The sequence below is a fragment of the Vipera berus genome (assembly GCF_964194415.1).
Source record: "Vipera berus genome assembly, chromosome: 1".
Lineage (NCBI taxonomy): Eukaryota > Metazoa > Chordata > Lepidosauria > Squamata > Viperidae > Vipera > Vipera berus.
Window position 1 is genome coordinate 2,130,558 of NC_138202.1, and position 22,475 is coordinate 2,153,032.

Here is a 22,475-nt window from a genome sequence, read left to right on the forward strand (position 1 = left end):
ATGATAGATAGATAGATAGATAGATAGATAGATAGAAAGATAGATAGATAGAAAGATAGATAGATAGATAGATAGATAGATAGATAGATAGATAGATAGATAGATAGATAGATAGATAGATAGATAGATAGAGGTTTTTCCGTGGACTGGAGCGGGGGGGGGGGCGGGGGTGATTTTGTCTGCTGCCTGCATCCCGCGGATGGGGCTGTGCTTGTTTGCGCAGATGGGTTGGGGTCGGGGACCCCCTGGATTAGGAGACCATTCCCACTCCGTTATTCTAATTCTACCCCCCCCCTCTCTCCATGCTCATCCGTGGCCCAGCAGCTGCTGCCAAGCTGGCTCATCTCCTGCCTTTGGGGGGGATGGGGCAGGGGTGGGGTGGGGGGCGCGGGGGGCGGCTCCTGAGCCCCGCAACTCTTCCGGGGGGGGGTGGGCGAGGAGGAGGAGGAGGAGGAGGAAGAGGAGGAGGAGGCGAGTGGGGAGGGGCTGCGCGGGGCTGCTGGTGCCCTCCGCCGCCCGCCTGCGCTCTTCTGCCGCAGACGCCGCGGCTCGGCCGGCTTGCCTGGCAGGGCGGGGGCGCGCTGGCTGGCGCACGGGGACGCGCCTGGCTGGGGCTGCCGCTTTCGCCTGCCGTGCCAGTGCCGGGGCTGGGCTGGGCTGGGCTGGGCTGGGCGCGCAGCCTCCTCGCCGCTTCTGACGCCGCGGACCTCGGCAGCGCCCAGCCCGCCTGCCGCTCGTCCCGGACCCCCCTCTGCAGCCCGTCGCCGGCCAGCCGGGCCCCTGGGGAGGATGGAGGCCGGCCGGGAGCGAGAGCCGCGGCTGCCCGGCTCCTCCGCCTGAGGACGCGCGCGGGGAGAGGCGCCGCCCGGCTCGGTAAGCCGCGCTCCGGCCGCAGGAGGAGGAGGAGGAGGAGGGCTGGCCGGAGACCGGGACGGGGCCGGGCTGGCCGCAGCGCTGTCCAAGGGGGGATCTGCCCAGCCCCAGCCTGCATGGGGGGGGGGGAGGCCGAGGGAGTCAGGCGCGGTGCTGGGGGTAGCCGCCAGACCCCCTCCCCACCCCCGCGCTCCCGCAGAAGGGCTGGCTGGCTTCGGCGTCACCTGGCAGGCCTGGCCGCGCATCTGCCCAGCTGTCCAGAGGCGCTGGCAGGCCCGCCTTCCTTCCTTCCCTCCCTCCTTCCTTCCTTTCCTCCTTCCTTCCCTCCCTCCTTCCTTCCTTCCCTCCCTCTCCCTCCTTCCTTTCCTCCCTCCCTCCTTCCTTCCTTCCTTCCCTCCCTTCTTCCCTCCCTCCCTCCCTCTCCCTCCCTCCCTCCTTCCTTCCTTTCCTCCATTCCTTCCCTCCTTCCTTTCCTCCCTCCCTCCCTTCCCTCCCTCTCCCTCCTTCCTTCCTTCCCTCCCTCCTCCCTCCTTCCTTCCTTCCCTCCCTCCTCCCTCCCTCCTTCTCCTTCCTTCCCTCCTTTCCTCCCTCCTTCCCTCCTTCCTTCCCTCCCTCCTTCCTTCCTTCCCTCCCTCCCCCTCCCTCCCTCCCTCCTTCCTTTCCTCCCTCCTTCCTTCCCTCCCTCTCCCTCCTTCCTTTCCTCCCTCCCTCCCTCCCTCCCTCCCTCCCCTTCCTTCCTTCCCTCCCTCTCCCTCCTTCCTTTCCTCCCTCCCTCCCTCCCTCCCCTTCCTTCCTTCCTTCCCTCCTTCCTTCCCTCCCTCCCTCCTTCCTTCCTTCCGTCCCTCCCTCTCCCTCCTTCCTTACTTCCCTCCCTCCCTCCCTCCGACTTTCCTTCCTTCCTTCCCTCCCTCTCTCCCTCCTTCCTTCCTTCCCTCCCTCCCTCCTTCCTTTCCTCCCTCCCTCCCTCCTTCTCCTTCCTTCCTTCCTTCCTTCCTTCCTTCCTTCCTTCCTTCCTTCCTTCCTTCCTTCCTTCCTTCCTTCTTCCCTCCCTCCCTTCCCCAAGGCCAAAGGAGCGCAGTGCCGGCTGAGTTAGCTTTGAACCTGGAGCTCATCCGTGCCGGGCGTTTTCCATTCAGGGAGCTGCACTGCTCTGACTCAGCCCCAGTCGCCACACGCCCCCCCCTTGACCATCTCCTGCAAGCTGATGAGATGTTTATCTAAAGATGTCCATGTGAGCGTAGAATAAAAGGGGGAAAGATACCTGAATTTTTTTTAAAAAGCCAATACTGAGCAGCGGGTTAGACTAGAAGACCTCCAAGGTCCCTTCTCATGAGTCTACGACCCCCGACCATACAAAAGGCAGCAGTGAAAGCGAGGTCCCTGCCATGCTAGAAAAAGGAGGTTGAGACTTTGGAGAAAGTTCAGAGAAGAGCAACTAAGATGATCCAAGGCCTGGAGACTAAAACATACGAAGAAGGGCTGCGGGATTTGGGTTTGGCTAGTCGAGAGAAAAGAAGAAAGGGGGGACAGGATAGCAGCGTTCCAGTATTTGAGGGGCTGCCACAAAAGAAGAGGGGGGGGTCAACTTATTCTCCAAAGCACCAGAGGGCAGGACAAGAAAGAATGGTTGGAAACTATCAGTGGAGATTTTTAAGAGGCTGGACAGTCACTTGTCTGAGATGGAATAGGCTCTCCTGCATGAGCAGGGGGCTGGACTAGAAGACCTCCAAGGTCCCTTGCATCAAAGAGAGAAGCAACCTGGAATTAAGGAAAAACTTCCGAACAGTGAGGACAGTTAACCAGTGGAACTACTTGCCTCCAGAAATCATGGGTGCTTCATCACTAGTAGTTTTCTAAAAATGACTGGACAATCACTAGTTACAGATGGTTCAGGTTCCCCTGCTTGAGCAGCGGGCTGGACTAGAGGACCTCCAAGGTCCCTTCCAGCTCTGCTCTGCTCTATTCTATTCTGTTCTGTTTTGTTCTATTCCTTTCCCTATTCTATTCTATTCTGCTCTATTTTCTCTTCTCTTCTCTTCTCTTCTCTTCTCTTCCCTTCTCTTCTCTTCTATTCTAAACTAATCATTTTCTATATTCTATTCTATTCTATTCTATTCTATTCTATTCTATTCTATTCTATTCTATTCTATTCTATTCTATTCTATTCTATTCTATTCTATTCTATTCTATTCTATTCTATTCTATTCTATTCTATCCTGTAATTCTATTCTATTCTATTCCATTCCATTCTATTCTATTCTATTTATTCCATTTTGTTGTTGTTGTTAGTTGCGAAGTCGTGTCCGACCCATCGCGACCCTATGGACAATGTTCCTCCAGGCTTTCCTGTCCTCTACCATCTTCTGGAGTCCATTTAAGCTCACGCCTACTGCTTCAGTGACTCCATCCAGCCACCTCATTCTCTGTCGTCCCCTTCTTCTATTGCCCTCAATCTTTCCCAGCATTAAGCTCTTCTCCAGTGAGTCCTTCCTCCTCATTAGGTGGCCAAAGTATTTGAGTTTTAGCTTCAGGATCTGGCCTTCTAAAGAGCAGTCAGGGTTGATCTCCTCTAGGACTGACCGGTTTGATTCTATTCTATTCTATTCTATTCTATTCTATTCTATTCTATTCTATTCTATTCTATTCTATTCTATTCTATTCTATTCTATTCTATTCTATTCTATTCTAAACTAATCATTTTCTATATTCTATTCTATTCATTTTCTATATTCTATTCTATTCTATTCTATTCTATTCTATTCTATTCTATTTATTCCATATTCTATTCTATTCTATTCTATTCTATTCTATTCTATTCTATTCTATTCTATTCTATTCTATTCTATTCTATTCTATTCTATTCTATTCTATTCTATTCTATTCTATTCTATTTATTCCATATTCTATTCTATTCTATTCTATTCTATTCTATTCTATTCTATTCTATTCTATTCTATTCTATTCTATTCTATTCTATTCTATTCTATTCTATTCTATTCTATTCTAAACATTTTCTATTCTATTCTGTTCATTTTCTATATTCTATTCTATTCTATTCTATTCTATTCTATTCTATTCTATTCTATTCTATTCTATTCTATTCTATTCTATTCTATTCTATTCTATTCTATTCCATTCCATTCCATTCCATTCCATTCCATTCCATTCCATTCCATTCCATTCCATTCTATTCTATTCTAAACTAATCATTTTCTATATTCTATTCTATTCATTTTCTATATTCTATTCTATTCTATTCTATTCTATTCTATTCTATTCTATTCTATTCTATTCTATTCTATTCTATTCTATTCTATTCTATTCTATTCTATTCTATTCTATTCTATTCTATTCCATTCTATTCCATTCCATTCCATTCCATTCCATTCCATTCCATTCCATTCCATTCTATTCTGTTCTATTCTTCCCAGAGAGTCTTGTAGGAAGAAACTCTGTGCCGAATGCCTCTGCTGGAGACACACTCTCTGTATGGGATTCTTGGCTCCCAGCAACTGCCTGACGGTGGGGGTCAGGAGGCTGGAGCAGAACCCGAGGCTCCACTTCCTTGGGACAAATTCCACCCAAAGGGATCCCCCCCACCCCCAAAGCGCATTGCATCGACGTCCCTGTGCAAGGAATGCCTCTGCCACAGCCCCAACCCTCACAGGCCAGACTTAAATGATGCTAGCAATTTGGGGGATCCAGGAAGTGTCCGCATGGCCAGGTCCTTGGATCCCGAAAGGAGGAATCCATTCTGCAGGGGGAAAACTGAGAAACCAGAGAAAGTTTCTCGTCTCCGGAATGAATCGGGATCAGAACACAGCTGGAAGGGACCCTGGAGGTCTTCTAGTCCAGCCCCCTGCTCAGGGTGGAGACCCTATGCCATTTCAGAAAAAAGTGGCTGTCCAGTCTCTTCTTAAGGGAAGAAAGCCGAGCGTTTTGGGGTAACGGAAGAGTTTTCAGCCCTGTGTTGTTCTCCCAAGCTCTGCGGCCTCCTTTCGCCGGCGAGGTGACTTTGCAGCGAAGGCAACATGGGCACCACGGAAGCCACGCTGCGGATGGAAAACGTGGAGGTCAAGGAGGAGTGGCAGGACGAAGACTTTCCCAGGTTGGTACTCGCCGGGGGGGGGGGAGAAGGGAGGGGGAGGGGAGAGTTGCTGCCTCCCTCTTCCCAGAGGGTGGGGTGTGTGGGGGAGGGGTCATTCCAGGCAGGTGAGCATTCGCCCTTTTGTCCACCGGCCCTCGGGAGCAAAAAAAGCATCTCCTTCACCCTTACAAGTCTCTCTGGCCAAGGATGCTTCCCCCCCTCCCCGCTCGTCTGCTGCTTCAGATGGACCCAGTTTTGGTGCTCTCACCAAAGGAGCAAACCCCCCCCTGCCCTCTATCCCTCAGAACCATGAGGACTAGAAACCTGGATTTGCTTAGGAAGAAAGGAGGGCGCTTGAAAGGCAGAGCACCGGCTTGGTGTGTGGGCAGTTCAGTCCTTGGCACCGCAAGCTTCGCTTGGCTTTGAAATCACAAGATGGCGTTGGGGAAAAATAATGTTTTTGAGGCGCTGGATGGCTCCCAGTTTGTTGGTCATTGGAGAAAATGTCTGGACAGGCAGAAGGGAAAGTTCTGGGCAGGGAGGCTGCACTGGGCACTGGAGTTTCAGGTAGGTAGGTAGGTAGGTAGAAGATAGATAGATAGATAGATAGATAGATAGATAGATAGATAGATAGATAGATAGATAGATAGATAGATAGATGATGGATGGAGAGGCAGATGGACAAACATATGGATGGATGAATAGATAGATAGATAGAGACAGACAGACAGACAGATAGAAGATGGATGGATGGATGGATGGATGGATGGATGGATAGAAGATATAGATAGATACGGACGGATGGACAGATGGATGGAGAGAGGCAGACAGACATATGGACATACGGACAGATGGATAGATAGATGATGGAGAGAGGCGAACAAACATATGGATGGATGAATAGATAGATAGAGATAGAGAGACAGACAGACAGACAGACAGACAGACAGACAGATAGAAGATGGATGGATGGATGGATGGATAGAAGATATAGATAGATAGAAGATAGATAGATAGATAGATAGATAGATGATGGATGGAGACAGACAGACATACGGACAGACAGACAGACAGACAGATAGATAGAAGATAGATGGATGGATGGAGAGAGACAGACATACGGACGGATGGACAGACGGATGGAGAGAGGCAGGCAGACATACGGACATACGGACAGATGGACAGATAGATAGATAAATAGATAGATAGATGGATGGATGGATGGATGGAGGCAGGCAGGCAGGCAGGCAGGCAGGCAGGCAGTTTGATCCAGTGGCTGAGGCACCAGGCTAGAAAGCAGGAGACGGTGAGTTCTAGTCCCACCTTAGATGTGAAACCCAGCTGGGTGACTTTGGGCCAATCACTGAGGAGACTGAGAATTCTAGTCCCGCCTTAGGCATGAAAGCCGGCTGGGAAAGTCCTTCCCTCTCAGCCCAGCCCACCCCACAGGGTTGTTGTTGTGGGGAGAATAGGAGGAGGAAGGAGTATTGCATATGTTCACCACGTTGAGTTATTTGCACAAATAATAAAGGTGGGATACAGAGGAACGAACGAACGAACGAATGACTTTTGCTTGTCGCTTTGGCCAGAGGCTTCCGGCCACAATCTCCCAAACGGCTCCCGTAATCCACCCATGGATTTCAGCCCAAATATCCAGAGGTTGATCTGCACACATCCTGGCAGACAAAATTGCTGATTGCAGTTGCAGGAAGCCAGATGTTTCCCTTGCTTGTGCAGCTGGGTTCCCAATGCGGGAAAAGCTTTTTCTTTTTCTCATGGTTTTTTTTATCCTTTTTTGGGGGATCGAATGGCTTCCCTTTCGTGATCTATTTGGCTGCTGGTTTTTTGTTGTTGTTTTTTGGTGAAAAGGCAACCTTTGATTAATAACGAGGCTGGAAACGAATTGCTGGCAAAGTAGGAAATTTGCTTTCTGAAGTACTTGGGACTCCCAGCTGAATTATTATATGCCCTTGTGAAGTGTTATGCCCTGTTACGGATAGTCCTCGACTTATAACCATTCATTTAGTGACCATTTGAAGTTACAATGGCAGTTTAAAAAGTAACACATGACCGGTTTTCACACTTAACAAACCGTTGCAGCATAGTTACCTGATCAAAATTTGGGCGCTTGGCAACTGTCTCATATTTACGACGGTTGCCGTGTCCTGGGGTCATGTGGTCCTTTGTGACCTTCCCAGCTGGCTTCCGACAGAGCAGTTAATAGCGGAAAGTGGATTCACTGAACGACCATCTGGTTCACTTAACAGCTGCAGTGATTCCCTCAGCCACTGTGGCAAAACTCAGGTTGCAAATGAGGCCGGAACTCACTTAACAACTGCCGTGCTCAGTGAGGACTGCATGCATTGCTTATGCTGCCTTGTTTACTACCAAGAGGGTTGACACAATTGTCTTTTAGCTACCGTCAGGATTTTTCCAATCGTTGGTTGGCATTCCAGGAAATTCAAAATTTGCGCACTCCAATAGGAATCTCTCTGTCTCTCTCTCTCTCTCTCTGTCTCTCTGTTTCTGTCTCTGTCTCTGTCTCTCTGTCTCTGTCTCTGTCTCTGTCTCTCTCTCTCTCTCTCTCTCTCTCTCTCTCTCTCTCTCTCTCTCTCTCTATCTATATCTTTCTCCCAGAAGAAGGAAGCAGAAGCCACCAGCCTGATGATGACGGATGGGATTCCGTCGAAACGTCGCTCCTACACCTTTAGTTCTACGCGGGAAAACCCCCGAATAACCAAAGATCCATATCTATCTATCTATCTATCTATCTATCTATCTATCTATCTATCTATCTATCTCTATCTATCTAATCTATCTATCTATCTATCTATCTATCTATCTATCTATCTATCTATCTATCTCTATCTATCTATCTATCTAATCTATCTATCTAATCTATCTATCTATCTGTCTGTCTATCTATCTATCTATCTATCTATCTATCTATCTATCTATCTATCTATCTATCTATCTATCTATCTATCTATCTAATCTATCTGTCTGTCTGTCTATCTATCTATCTATCTATCTATCTATCTATCTATCTATCTATCTATCTATCTATCTATCTATCTATCTATCTATCTAATCTATTTATCTATCCTATCTATCCTATCTATCTATCTATCTATCTATCTAATCTATCTATCTATCTATCTATCTATCTATCTATCTATCTATCTATCTATCTATCTATCTATCTATCTATCTATCTATCTATCATACCTATATCTATATCTATATATCTATTATATCTATATCTATGTCTGTCTGTCTGTCTGTCTCTCTCTCTCTAAAGGAATGGCATACAATGAAACAGGCCCCCCATTGTCGGTCTAGTTGGCCGTTGGGCAACATTGACTGTATCAAAAAGGACTTTTTCAGCTTTGCCTGGATGCTTAGAGGAGATCCACAGTGAATCTGTGTTCTTTGGACAGGAGATTCTTTGTCCACTGCAGCTGCCGGAGCTGACAGACAATTGAAGCAATCTGTGTGGGTTGTTGTTTTTTTTCCTTTTTTTTCTGGATTTGAACACTGTCTCAGGACGTCACAGCTGCAGAGCGGGTTAGTCTGATGCCTGGACCCGCTCATCAATGACTTAGATGAGGGAATAGAAGGGGAACTCATCAAATCTGCAGATGACTCTAAGCGGGCAGGAATAGCCAATAGCCCTAGGTTTCCTTCGATTTCAGCAAGGCATTTGACAAAATAGACCATCCCCTACTTCTTGGTAAGCTAGAAAAAGGTGGGATACAGGGCATCACCACCAACGGATTTGTAACTGGCTGGCCAACCTTACTCAGCGAGTAGTCATCAATGGCACTACATCCAAATGGAGAGAAGTAAGCAGTGAGGTACCACAAGGCTCCATCTTAGGCCCAGGACTCTTCAATGTCTTCATCAATGACTTAGACAAGGGAATAGAAGGGGAAATCATCAAATTTGCAGATTTATTTATTTATTAAATTTTTATACCGCCCTTCTCCCGAAGGACTCAGGGCAGTGTACAGGGCAATAAATATCAGAATATAAATACAAAAGTTAAAAAAGAGGTTAAAAAGAATTAAATAATTATGCCCAATATAATACAATAATTAAAACTATGTTAAAATTAGATTCAACCCTAAACCCATCAGTTGAAGCCTCCGAGTGGTCCTCAAGGGCAGCCCCATGTAGAGAGCATTGCAGTAGTCCAAACGAGAGGTCACGAGCGCATGAGTGACCGTACGTAAGGCATCCCGGTCTAGATAGGGCCGCAACTGGCGCACCAGGCGAACCTGGGCGAAGGCCCCCCTAGTCACAGCTCCTATATGATCTTCTAAGGAGAGCTGTGAATCTAGAAGGACCCCCAAGTTGCGAGCCCGATCTACGGGGGGTAATAGCTCACCCCCCCATATTAAGAGATGGAATGACACTGAACTGGCAGGAATTTCAAAACTAGGTGTGTGTGTGTGTGTGGAAAAAAAGACATTTCCTGTCAGTGAGGACAATCAACCAGTGGAACGGACGTTGCCTTCAGACGTTGTGGGTGCTCCATCACTGGAGGCTTTTAAGAAGAGACTGGACACTCACTGGTCTGAAATATTACAAGGTCTCTTGCTTGAGCAGGGGTTGGACTAGAAGACCTCCAGGGTCCCTTCCAATTCTGTTATCCTGTTTCCTGAAAAGGACTGGGGGTGACATGATAGCGGTCTTCCAGTATTTGAGGGGCTGCCCCAAATAAGAGGGGGGTCAAGCTATTCTCCAAAGCGCCTGAAGGCAGGACAAGAAGCAGCGGATGGAAACTGATGGAGGAGAGAAGCAACCTGGCCTTTGCCCAGGTGTGCCAGTTGCGGCCCTATCTAGACCGGGATGCCTTGCGTACGGTCACTCATGCGCTCGTGACCTCTCGTTTTGACTACTGTAATGCTCTCTACATGGGGCTGCCCTTGAAGACCACTCGGAGGCTCCAACTGGTGCAGAATGCAGCTGTGCGAGTTGTGTTGGGGGTCTCCCGATACTCCCATGTTACACCTCTGCTCCGCAAGCTGCATTGGCTGCCGGTTGCCCTCCGGGTGAGATTCAAGGTGCTGGTAATGACCTACAAAGCCCTACATGGCATGGGTCCGGATTACCTACGGCAGCACCTGTGGCCGGCGTCAACTTCCCTCCGTCCAGTGCGCTCCCACAGAGAGGGCCTCCTCAGGGTGCCTCCGATCAAAGAATGCCGATTGATGGCCCCCAGGGGGAGAGCGTTCTCTGTGGGCGCGCCAGACCTGTGGAACCGCTTGCCGGTTGAGCTCCGGATGGCCCCCGACCTTCGCTCCTTCCGGCGCGATCTCAAAACCTATTTATTTGAGCAAGCCGGCCTGGTCTGATGGGTTTGGTGGTTGGGTTTTAATATGGTTTTAACTATTGTATATATTGGGCATAATTATTTAATTGCTTTTTAACTTTTGTACTTTGTATTTTAATATTTATTGCCCTGTACACCGCCCTGAGTCCTTCGGGAGAAGGGCGGTATAAAAATCTAATAAATATAAATATAAATATAATAATAGTGAGGACAATTAACCAGTGGAACAGCTTGCCACCAGAAGTTGTAGGTGCTCCATCACTGGAGGCTTTTAAGAAGAGACTGGAAGTCACTTGTTTGAAATGCCATAGGACCTCCTGCTGAAGCAGGGGGCTGGACTAGAAGTCCTTCAAGGTCCCTTCCAACTCTATTCTGATGGATTAGTGCATGCAAGCAAGGATGGTACAATGGCTTGTTAAGATCTAGGTTAGAGAGACCCCACCTTGCACCAAATCTGTTTTTGATTGAGAGAACTAGCTATATCTATTCTAATGAAGAGAAGGTTGTGATAGCATCTGCCAATATTTGAGGGACTGCCACTGAGGAGGGGGGGGGGTCAGCCTATTCTCCAAAGCACCTGAAGGCAGGACAAGAAGCAACGGATGGAAACTTATTTAAGGAGAGAAGCAACCTGGAACTAAGGAGGAATTTCCTAACAGTGAGAACAATGAATCAGTGGAACAACAACTTCAGAATATTGCATCCACTTTTACTTGCCACAACATAAAAAAGATGCTGAGACTCTGGAAAGAGTGCAGAGAAGAGCAACAAAGATGATTAGGGGGCTGGAGGCTGAAACATACAAGGAACGGTTGCTGGAATTGGGCATGTCTGGTTTAATGAAGGGAAGGACGAGGGGGGACGTGATAGCAGTGTTCCAATATCTCAGGGGCTGCCCCAAAGAAGAGGGAGCCAAGCTATTCTCCAAAGCGCCTGAAAGTAGGAGAAGAAGCAACGGATGGAAACTAGTCAAGGAGAGAAGCAACCTAGAACTAAGGAGAAACTTCCTGACAGTTAGAACAAAAGCAGTGGAACTACCTGCCTCCAGAAGTTGTGAATGCTCCAACACTGGAGGTTTTTAAGAAGAGACTGGACAGCCATTTGTCTGAAATGGGATAGGGTCTCCTGCCCGAGCAGGGGGTTGGACTAGAAGACCTCCAAGGCCCCTTCCAACTCTTCTCTTCTCTTCTCTTCTCTTCTCTTCTCTTCTCTTCTCTTCTCTCTTCTATTCTATATTCTATTCTATTCTATTCTATTCTATTCTATTCTATTCTATTCTATTCTATTCTATTCTATTCTATTCTATTCTATTCTATTCTATTCTATTCTATTCTATTCTATTCTATTCTATTCTATTCTATTCTATCCTATCCTATCCTATCCTATCCTATCTTATCCTATCCGTGGTTGTACTCCTAATGCAAAGGGATGATTATGAATCCAACTCTCCCCACAGATGGAACGGAAAAAAGAACAAATTAGAAATAAAACAGAGGGATTCACAGAAGAGTTCTTGATGGAAGTGGTGTGGCTGGCTCTTTAAAAGCAACACCTGGGATAAACAGCTGCGGGGATCTGGCTCGGCTTTGGCTTCCTGGTACCTAGTCACGGTTGGAAGGGACGCTGTCCGAGGAAGAGAGCAAGGGGGAACGTGAGAATAAGGCCAGCCGGAAAAAGGAGGGAGAAATCTCTTGCGTTGCTTTTCAGCTCCAGATGTTGTTGTGATGCTCCAGGTTGGGATGCAGGGAGCATGCTCAGTGAGGCAGCCCACCCAGAGGTGACTCACGCCGAGCTTTGTCTATGGAAGGAGAGAGCATCATATGATCCGAACAGCCCAGGGTGGGGAGAGGACCAACTGGATTGTAGTGGAAGGGGAGGGAAGGAGCAGAGAGCTAGTGAAACAGAATAAAATCAGAGACGGGTGGGTGGGTGGATGGGAGAGAATTACTTCAACAAGGTCTTTTCTGTAAAAAGGCTCGACAAAGAGAGAGTCGCACGGATTTCTGACTTTTGAAGGTTTGCAGAAACGGGGCCTCTCATGTCACTGTTGCACGGAAGAATGCGGAGGCCACGTCTAACATTTTGGGGGTGTGAGGGGAATCCCTTTTATCTGAGGCTGGCCCTGAACCACTTAACAGAATAAGAGAGTTCGAAGGGACCTTGGAGGTCTTCTAGTCCTACCCCTTCCTCAAGCAGGAGGCCACATATACCATTTCAGACAAGTGAGGTAGAATAGAATAGAATAGAATAGAATAGAATAGAATAGAATAGAATAGAATAGAATAGAATAGAATAGAATAGAATAGAATAGAACAGAATAGAATAGAAATAATAGAATAGAATAGAATAGAATAGAATAGAATAGAATAGAATAGAATAGAATAGAATAGAATAGAATAGAATAGAATAGAATAGAATAGAAATAGAATAGAATAGAATAGAATAGAATAGAATACAGAATAGGATAGGATAGGATAGGATAGGATAGGATAGGATAGGATAGGAGGATAGAATAGGATAGAATAGAATAGAATAGAATAGAATAGAATAGGAAATTGGAATAGAATAGAATAGAATAGAATAGAATAGAATAGAATAGAATAGAATAGAATAGAATAGAATAGAATAGAATAGAATAGAATAGAATACAGAATAGGATAGAATAGGATAGGATAGGATAGGATAGGATACGATAGGATAGGATACGATAGGAGGATAGAATAGGGTAGAATAGAATAGGATAGGAAATATGGAATAGAATAGAATAGAATAGAATAGAATAGAATAGAATAGAATAGAGCAGAATAGAGCAGAATAGAATAGAATAGAATAGAACAGAACAGAACAAAGTTGGAAGGGACCTTGGAGGTCTTCTAGTCTGACCCCTTGCTCAGGCAGGAAACCCTATACTATTTCAGACAAATGGTTGTCCAATCTCTGTTTAAAGACTTTCAATGTTGGAGCACTCACAACCTCTGGAGGCAAGTGGTTCCACTGGTTAATTATTCTCACCGTCAGGAAGTTTCTCCTTAGTTCTAGGTTGCTTCTCTTCTTGATTAGTTTCCATCCGTTGCTTCTTTTTCCTGCCTTCGGGCGCTTTGGAGAATAGCTTGACTGCCTCTTCTTTGGGGCAGCCCCTGAGATACTGGAAGCCTGCTATCATGTCCCCCCTGGTCCTTCTTTCCTCCTTTCCTCTAGAGTAGACGTACCCAATTCCAGCAACTGTTGCTTATGTGTTTTATCCTCCAGTCCCCCGATCATCTTTGCTTCTCTTCTTGGCACCCTTTCCAGAGTCTCAACATCTTTTTTACATCGTGGTGACCAAAACTGGATGCAGGATTCCAAGTGTGGCCTTACCAAGGCATGATAAAAGTGGTAATAACCGCTTCATGTGATCTTGATTCTCTCCTTGGTAACTAAGACGAGTGGACTTCAATTCCCAGAAGGGGGAATTCTGGGAGTTGAAGTTCCACTCAAAATTTGCCAGGTTCGAAAAACCTTGCCTTAAAGGAAAAAAAGAATTTAATGCCTGTTTACGTGATGCTCTCTCCCCCTTTGGTGCAGGCATGTGACGCGAGTGTGAAACAGCCTTTCCTGCCTGTTCTATAGATAGCGGTCTCTCCGAGTGAAGTAAGCCTATTTCATAATAGTAACCCTCGGCCTTCAGAGAAGGCCTTTTCCTATAATCTAAGTAAACCCACAGATTATTTTTCCCTTTGGTCAGCTCAGAGGCGTGGCCAAACGTGGGCAGGACGCCTCCAGCTTTCTGCAAAATCGCCGGCGGTCTGGCCTGCTTAATCAGAAAATGCACAGGCTTCTCTCCTTCGAGGCATTTGAGGACACTGGAGCTTTCGATAAACAGGATTTGCTTGTCGAAAAGCTAGCCACGCCGTTAGCAATTCCAGCAATTGCTACGATTGCAAGGCGAGCCTCGTTTATAGCAAGAGGAAGGAGGATCAGGTGGTTGAATCCAGCAACGGGGTGTACAACAGACTTGAACTTTCTCTTTTGTTTGTGAGGTTTGTCAGCTGTGCTTTTTTTAAAAAAAAACTTTTAAATTCCAGAATAAAGAGGAGAGAATAGAACTAGGACGGTTGCCAGAACTATTGCGGAATTGGGTATGGCTAGTCTATAGGGACGCGGTGGCTCAGTGAGTTAGGACGCTGAGCTTGTCGATCAGAAGGTCGGCAGTTTGGCGGGTCGAATCCCGAGTGCCGCGTAACAGAGCGAGCGCCTGTTACTCGTCCCAGCTTCTGCCAACCTAGCAGTTCGAAAGCACGTAAAAAATGCAAGTAGAAAAATAGGGACCGCTACGGTGGGAAGGTAACAGCACTCCGTGCGCCTTTGACGTCTAGTCATGCCGGCCACGTGACCACGGAGACGTCCTTGGACAAGCGCTGGCTCTTCGGCTCTGAAACGGAGATGAGCACCGGCCCCTAGAGTCGGAAACGACTAGCACACATGTGTGGGGGAACCTTGACCTTTACCTTTTAGTCTAGAGAAAAGAAGGACTGGGGGGGGAAACATGGTAACAGTATTCTCAGCATTTGAGGGGCTGCCACCAAGAAGAGGGGGGTGAGGGTTGTCAACTTATTCTCCAAAGCAACAGAAGGCAAGAGAAGAAATAACGGATGGAAACTAATCAAGGAGAGAAGCAAACTGCAATAAAGGAGAAACTTCTTGACAGTGAAGAAAATTAGCCAGTGGAACAGCTTGCTACCAGAAGTTGTAGGTACTTTTGAAGAAGAGACTAGACAGTCATTTCTCTGAAATTGTATGGAGCCTCCTGCTTGAGGAAGGGGTTGGATGAGAAGACCTCCAAGGTTCCTTCCAGCTCGATTCTTGATTCTGGAATCCCCGTCGCTTTACGGTAGTTGATTGACATCTCTGGGGTCACGCAGAGGACTAGAAACATGTTTTTTTTTCCTTTGCCACAGTTTCTTCCAACATTCTGTGACTGGTTTATAGGCAGGAGAGCTGGATAGAAATCGCAAATAAAAACATGAATCATCACTTAGTCATAATCTCCCTCTTTCTCCTTCTCCCCTCCCCAACTTGCACTAAAATCTATGCTGCAGGTCGAGCAGAAACCCATTAGGGAGAATTTGTGAGAGTCTTTGCACATTAACCAAATGATTGAAGTTGTGCTGTGGTGTCCTTGCTGCTCTCTGAGTGAGCTCGGTGGTTCCCTTGCAGACGTTTCACGGCCCAACCAAATGACATCATCAGTGTTAGAAAGGAGGGGGGTTTCTGGAGAGGAGGAGGAGGAGGAAGAAGAGGATTGTGGGGTCTTTTGGTGCGCTCTGAGCTTGGTGGTTTTCTTGCAGACGTTTCATGACCCAACTAGGGAACATCATCAGTGATAGCCGAGTTAGCATCCTAACACTGATGATGTTCCCTAGTTTGGTAATGAAAGGTCTGCAAGAAAACCACCAAGCTCAGAGCTCACCAAAAGACCCCACAATATTCCTCCTCCTCCTTCCCCTCCCCTCCTCCATCTGAGATGGAATAGGTCAGGAGTGTCAAACTCGCAACGTCACGTGACGTGCTGCGATGTATCGCAACTTTTGTTTCCATTGCCGGCAATGGGCTGGGTGCGGCTTCCGGATGATGCATCTGGCCTGTGGGCTGGCAGTTTGACACCCCTGGTATAGGTTCTCCTGCTTGAGCAAGGGGCTGGACTAGAAGACCTCCAAGGTCCCCTCCAGATCTATTCTATTCTATTCTATCCCATAATTCTATTCTGTTCTGTTCTGTTCTGTTCTGTTCCACTCCACTCCACTCCACTCCACTCCACTCCACTCCACTCTACTCTACTCTATTCTATCCCATCATTCCATTCCATTCCATTCCATTCCATTCCATTCCCTATTCTATTCTATTCTGTTCTGTTGTTTTAATATATCTACTTATTGTTTTAGCTTGGGCATTGTGTTTAATTCTTTTTAACTTTTGTATCTTTGTATTTTTATATGTTTGCCCTGTTCACCGCCCTGAGTCCTTCGGGAGAAGGGCGATATACAAATAAAATTATTATTATTATTATTATTATTATTATTATTATTATTATTATTATTATTATTATTATTATTATTATTATTATTATTATTATTATTATTATTATTGCTATTCCATTCCATTCCATTCCATTCCATTCCATTCCATTCCATTCCATATTCTATTCTATTCTATTCTATTCTATTCTATTCTATTCTATTCTATCCTATCCTATCCTATCCTATCCTATCCTATCCTATCCTATCCTATCCTATCCTATCCTATCCCATTCCATTCCATTCCATTCCATTCCATTCCATTCCATTCCATTCCATTCCATTCCATTCCATTCCATTCCATTCCATTCTATTCTATTCTATTCTATTCTATCCTATTCTATCCTATATTCTATTCTATTCTATTCTATTCTATTCTATTCTATTCTATTCTATAATATTCTATTCCATTCCATTCCATTCCATTCCATTTATTCCATATTCTATTCTATTCTACTCTACTCTATCCCATAATTCTATTCCGTTCTGTTCCATTCCATTCCATTCCATTCTATTTCTATTTCTATCCTATCCTATCCTTCTTCCCCTCCTCCTCTTTCCCCTCCCTTTCCTCCCCTCCCTCTCCTCTTCCTCCTCCCCTTCCCCACCTTTTGTGGAAGGAAAGACCCCCCACAACAGTCTGAATCTTTTTTTTCTCCCCCCCCTCCTCACTGTCTCACCTCTAGGCCCCTCCCAGAGGAAGCAGGAATGGAGAGCTTGGGAAACCCATCGGAGAACGTGTTGGGTGAGTAGATGTAGATGGTCAGCCAAAAATTCAGTCCAGATTGGGGGTATTAATACCACTCTAGAAAGCCTTAGTAAGGCCACACCTGGAATCCTGCAAGCAGCTTTGGTGTCCACACTATAAAAAAGGATGTTGAGGCTTTGGAAAGAGTGCAGAGAAGAGCAACAAAGATGATCAGGGGACAGGAGGCTAAAACACATAGGGAACGGCTGCTGGAATTGGGGATGTCTAGTTTAATGAACAGAAGGACTATGGGGGACACGAGAGCAGCCTTCCAGCATTTGAGAGGCTGCCCCAAAGAAGAGGGAGCCAAGCTATTCTCCAAAGCACCTGAAAGTAGGAGAAGAAGCAACGGATGGAAACTAGTCAAGGAGAGAAGCAACCTAGAACTAAGGAGAAACTTCCTGACAGTGAGAACAATTAACCAGTGGAACAACCTGCCTCCAGAGGTGGTGAATGCTCCAACACTGGAAGTTTTTAAGAAGAAACTGGACAGCCATTTGCCTGAAATGGGATAGGGTTTCCTGCCTGAGCAGGGGGTTGGACTAGATGACCTCCCAGGTCCCTTCCACGTCTGTTACTCTGTTAATCAGTGGAACTCCTTGCCTCCAGAAGTTGTGAATGCTCCAGCACTGGAAGTTTGTAAGAAGAGACTGGACAGCCATTTGCCTGAAATGGGATAGGGTTTCCTGCCTGAGCAGGGGGTTGGACTAGATGACCTCCTAGGTCCCTTCCACATCTGTAATTCTGTTAATCAGTGGAACTCCTTGCCTCCAGAAGTTGTGAATGCTCCAACACTGGAAGTTTGTAAGAAGAGACTGGACAGCCATTTGTCTGGGATGGTCTAGGGCAGGGGTAGGCAACCTCGGCTCTTTTATGACTCATGGACTTCAACTCCCAGAATTCCTGAGCCAGCCAAGCTGGCTCAGGAATTCTGGGAGTTGAAGTCCATGAGTCATAAAAGAGCCGAGGTTGCCTACCCCTCGTCTAGGGTTTCCTGCCTGAGCAGGGGGTTGGACTAGAAGACCTGCAAGCTCCCTTCCAACTTTCTTATTATAATAGTAATTATTATTATGATAACCTAGAAATAAGGAGAAATTTTGTGACAGTGAGAACAATCAACCAGCCTTTAAACAGCTATTAAATTGCAGTTTCAGGTAATCCCCTTGACTTAACAACAGTTTGCTATGCTCAGGCACAGAAAAAAAAATGTGAATTATGACCGTTTTTCGCACTTAACGACGGTCACGTGATTTACATTCGGACGCTTGGCAACTGGTTCACCTTTATGCCCGTCACAGCATCCCCAGGGTCACGTGATCCCCTTCTGCGAGCTTCTGAAAAGCAGAGTCCACGGGGGAAGCCAGATTCGCTAATTTAACAATGGTGGTGATTCACTTAACAACTGTGGTGAGGAAGTTCACAAAACGGGACAAAAACTTTACAGCTTAAGAACTGTCTCGCTTAACCGCAGAAACGCTGAGCTCAGTTGTGGTCGTGCGTTGAGGGTCATACGCCACCTGCTGGTTGTAATTTTTTGCAAAATGAAAATGCAACCACCACGGTGACGTTTTTTTCCCCTCCGGACTGCCTCCTATGTTAACTTTTTCTCCTTCGCATCCACCACGGTGACGTTTTTTTTCCTCCGGACTGCCTCCTATGTTAACTTTTTCTCCTTTACATCCCGCAGCTCACCCGAGCTCCTTACATTTTAGTAACGGAGCTCGCCACAAGCGGAAGACCCTGGTGGCTCCAGAAATCAACATCTCTTTCGACCAGAGCGAAGGGTCCCTCCTGTCCGATGATTTCCTGGACACACCGGATGACCTGGATATAAACGTGGATGACATCGAAACTCCGGATGAGACGGACTCCTTGGAATTCCTGGGCAATGGGAACGAACTGGAATGGGAGGGTAGGAATGGAATGGGTAACCTATCCCCTGCTGGGTTTCCTATCAGGAGTGGCTCATGTGCAGCTTTGCAAGATAGGATAGGATAGGATAGGATATGGAATAGAATAGAATAGAATAGAATAGAATAGAATAGAATAGAATAGAATAGAGTAGAGTAGAGTAGAGTAGAGTAGAGTAGAGTAGAGTAGAGTAGAGTAGAGTAGAATAGAATATGGAATAAATGGAATGGAATAGAATAGAGTAGAATAGGAGTAGAGTAGAGAATGCAGAATAGAATGGAATATAGAATAGAATTGGACAGAACAGAACAAAACAGAATAGAATAGAACAGAACAGAACAGAATAGAATAGAATAGAATAGAATAGAATTCCTTATTGGCCAAGTGTGATTGGGCACACAAGGAATTTTATCTTTGGTGCAGAAGAGTGTACATACAAGCAACAGGCGATAAATTTTAATAATAAAATACAACGTCATAAATCATAAGATACAAACAACAGGAAATGGGTAATAGGAAAGATGAGAAGGATAATAGTAATACTGCCCTACTACATGGTTTGATATCCTAGGGCATATAACAGTGTTGTGGGAATTCGTTGTTTAGTAGAGTGATGGCGTGTGTGTGTGTGGGGGGAACTATCTTTGTGTCTAGTTGTTTTGGCGTGCAATTTTTCCTAGTTGGGATGTCTTTGAAGAAGGGTAGGGGTTGTGGCCAAAGCACTGAACAAATTTTTAAAAAATCAGAATGTGGTTTAATTTTATTAGATTTCATGAATTAAAAACTTGTTCCACAATAAAGAAGCCAGTGCAGTCCTGGGCTGCATTAACAGAGGGATAACATCAAGATCACATGACGTTTTGGTACCATTTTGTAATGCCCTGTTAAAACCACACTTGGAATACTGTGTCCAGTTTTGGTTAACATTTTGACACTTTAGAAAGAGTGCAGAGAAGAGCAACAAAGATGATCAGGGGACTGGAGGTTAAAAGATATGAAGAACGGTTGCAAGAACTGGATATGTCTACTTTAATGAAGAGAAGGATGAGGGGTGACATGATAGCAGTGTTCCAATATCTCAGGGGCTGCCCCAAAGAAGAGGGAGTCAAGCTATTCTCCAAAGCACCTGAAAGCAGGACAAGAAGCAACGGATGGAAACTAGTCAAGGAGAGAAGCAACCTGGAACTAAGGAGAAATTTCCTGACAGTTGGAACAATTAACCAGTGGAACAACCTGCCTCCAGAAGTAGTGAATGCTCCAACAATGGAAGTTTTTAAGAAGAGACTGGACAACCATTTGCCTGAAATGGTGTAGGGTTTCCTGCTAGATGACCTCCAAGGTCCCTTCCAAGACAGTTATTCCGTCACCCTTCCAATAAATTGGCTCCTAAGAATTGTTACTCTGATCCAGGTTATGCTTGCCACTCATCCCATCTTCTGGCTTCTCCTTCTCAGATGACACTCCCGTGGCCACAGCCAAAAACATGCCCGGAGACAGTGCAGACCTTTTTGGAGATGGAGGCGGGGAAGACGGCGGTGCCCCCAATGGCCGTCTGTGGAGGACGGTCATCATTGGGGAACAGGAACACCGCATCGACCTGCAGATGATCAAGCCGTATATGAAGGTGGTGACTCATGGAGGTGAGAAGCTCTGCAGACACCATGAGGTCTCCAACTAAGTCTTTGGAGGAGAAAGGAGCGGGTCCATCAGGTGGTTGAAGGCCCTTGTATTTCAGCCAGGGAATCTCCATGGCCAACTCAGCAGGTCAATTCCCTCCATGCTTCTGTCTCTCTTAGGTTATTACGGGGAAGGCCTCAACGCCATCATTGTCTTCGCGGCTTGTTGCTTGCCAGACAGCAGTCTGCCTGACTACCATTATATCATGGAGAACCTCTTCCTGTAAGTGGTGGCTCTTCCTGTCTTCTGCAAAGGAGGGGAGGATGTCTTGTTAAGGCAAGATGGGGAGCTTGCTAAGTCATCTCTAATGTGGGGAATTTCACCTAAAAAAGGATGGGTTTGCCAGATTCCTGGCCCTTTGGAGGTGTTTGAAAACGGGCTGCTTTGTCATCCTGGACTTCAACTCCCAGAATTCCCCAGCCAGCATGGCTGAAGACAGGTGGACCTCAACTCCCAGAATTCCCCAGCCAGTCTGCTTTAAGAGGGGTGGACTTTTAACTCCCAGAATTCCCCAATCAGCAAACTTTAAGAGGGGTGGACTTAAACTCCCAGAATTCCTCAGCCAGCTTGATTGAAGACGGGTGGACTTCAACTCCCAGAATTCCCCAGCCAGCATGGTTGAAGACGGGTGGACCTCAACTCCCAGAATTCCCCAGCCAGTCTGCTTTAAGAGGGGTGGACTTTTAACTCCCAGAATTCCCCAATCAGCAAACTTTAAGAGGGGTGGACTTCAACTCCCAGAATTCCTCAGCCAGCTTGATTGAAGACGGGTGGACTTCAACTCCCAGAATTCCCCAGCCAGCATGATTGAAGATGGGTGGACTTCAACTCCAAGAATTCCAACAGCCCATCCTGGGGGATTCTGGGAGTTGAAGTCCACCTATCTTAAAAGTTTCTAAGGTGGAGAAATCTCAATCTGAAAGGATACTCCAACTTTGTGACTTTTGACATATCTTTTTGGGCTCATTTTTTCCTCACTTCTCTTTCTTCTCTTCTTCTCTTTTCTGGAAGATACGTGATCAGCAGTTTGGAGCTGCTGGTGGCCGAAGACTACATGATTGTGTATTTGAACGGCGCCACTCCACGGAGGAGAATGCCGGGCATCGGCTGGTTGAAAAAGTGCTACCAGATGATTGACAGACGGTAAGGAGGGCCGATTGCCATCAAACCCGGAATCTAAGTTACCCTTGGTTCCGTTGAGGAAGGGGCTGCCCTGCATCTGCTCTTTTGTGGCAATGCTGACCCACTCTCCGTGTGTGTGTGGGGGGGGGGGCGTGTCTGCATTTTCTCACATCCGAGAATTTTCCTCCTCCTTTTTAAATATGTTTGGCCAGGAATCCTCAGAGCAAGGCATTGATAATTGGGTCTTTTGGTCATAAATTTGATATATCTATGCATATCTAACTATCTCTTTCTATCCCTCTATCCCTATATGTCTGTCTGTCTGTCTGTCTGTCTGTCTGTCTGTCTGTCTGTCTGTCTGTCTATCTATCTATCTATCTATCTATCTATCTATCTATCTATCTATCTATCTATCATTTCTCTCTCTCTGTCCCACGTCTGTCTCTATCTATCTATCTATCTATCTATCTATCTATCTATCTATCTATCTATCTATCTATCTATCTATCTATCTGTATATCTCTGTCTGTATATCTATCTGCCTATCTATCTGCCTATCTATCTGCCTATCTATCTATCTATCTATCTATCTATCTATCTATCTATCTATCTATCTATCTATCTATCATCTATCTAGTCTATCTCCATCCATCATCCATCTATCTA

General features: G+C 46.1%; 2 protein-coding genes across 2 annotated transcripts in view; both read left to right on the plus strand.

Annotated features, from left to right (window-relative positions):
* Positions 1–22,475, plus strand: part of LOC308677033 (nicotinamide riboside kinase 2-like) — an 828,951-nt gene that overhangs the window by 741,636 nt on the left and 64,840 nt on the right. The gene's annotated exons all lie outside the window — the stretch shown is intronic.
* ATCAY (ATCAY kinesin light chain interacting caytaxin) overlaps positions 4,905–22,475 on the plus strand; it is a gene marked incomplete at its 5' end in the record, with an annotated part of 33,783 nt that continues 16,212 nt past the window's right edge. The window contains 6 exons of the mRNA XM_081314924.1: positions 4,905–4,981; positions 17,038–17,096; positions 18,787–19,011; positions 20,465–20,650; positions 20,807–20,909; positions 21,699–21,830. Of these exons, the coding sequence (XP_081171050.1) occupies positions 4,905–4,981; positions 17,038–17,096; positions 18,787–19,011; positions 20,465–20,650; positions 20,807–20,909; positions 21,699–21,830 (782 nt within the window). The remainder of the gene's footprint in view (positions 4,982–17,037; positions 17,097–18,786; positions 19,012–20,464; positions 20,651–20,806; positions 20,910–21,698; positions 21,831–22,475) is intronic.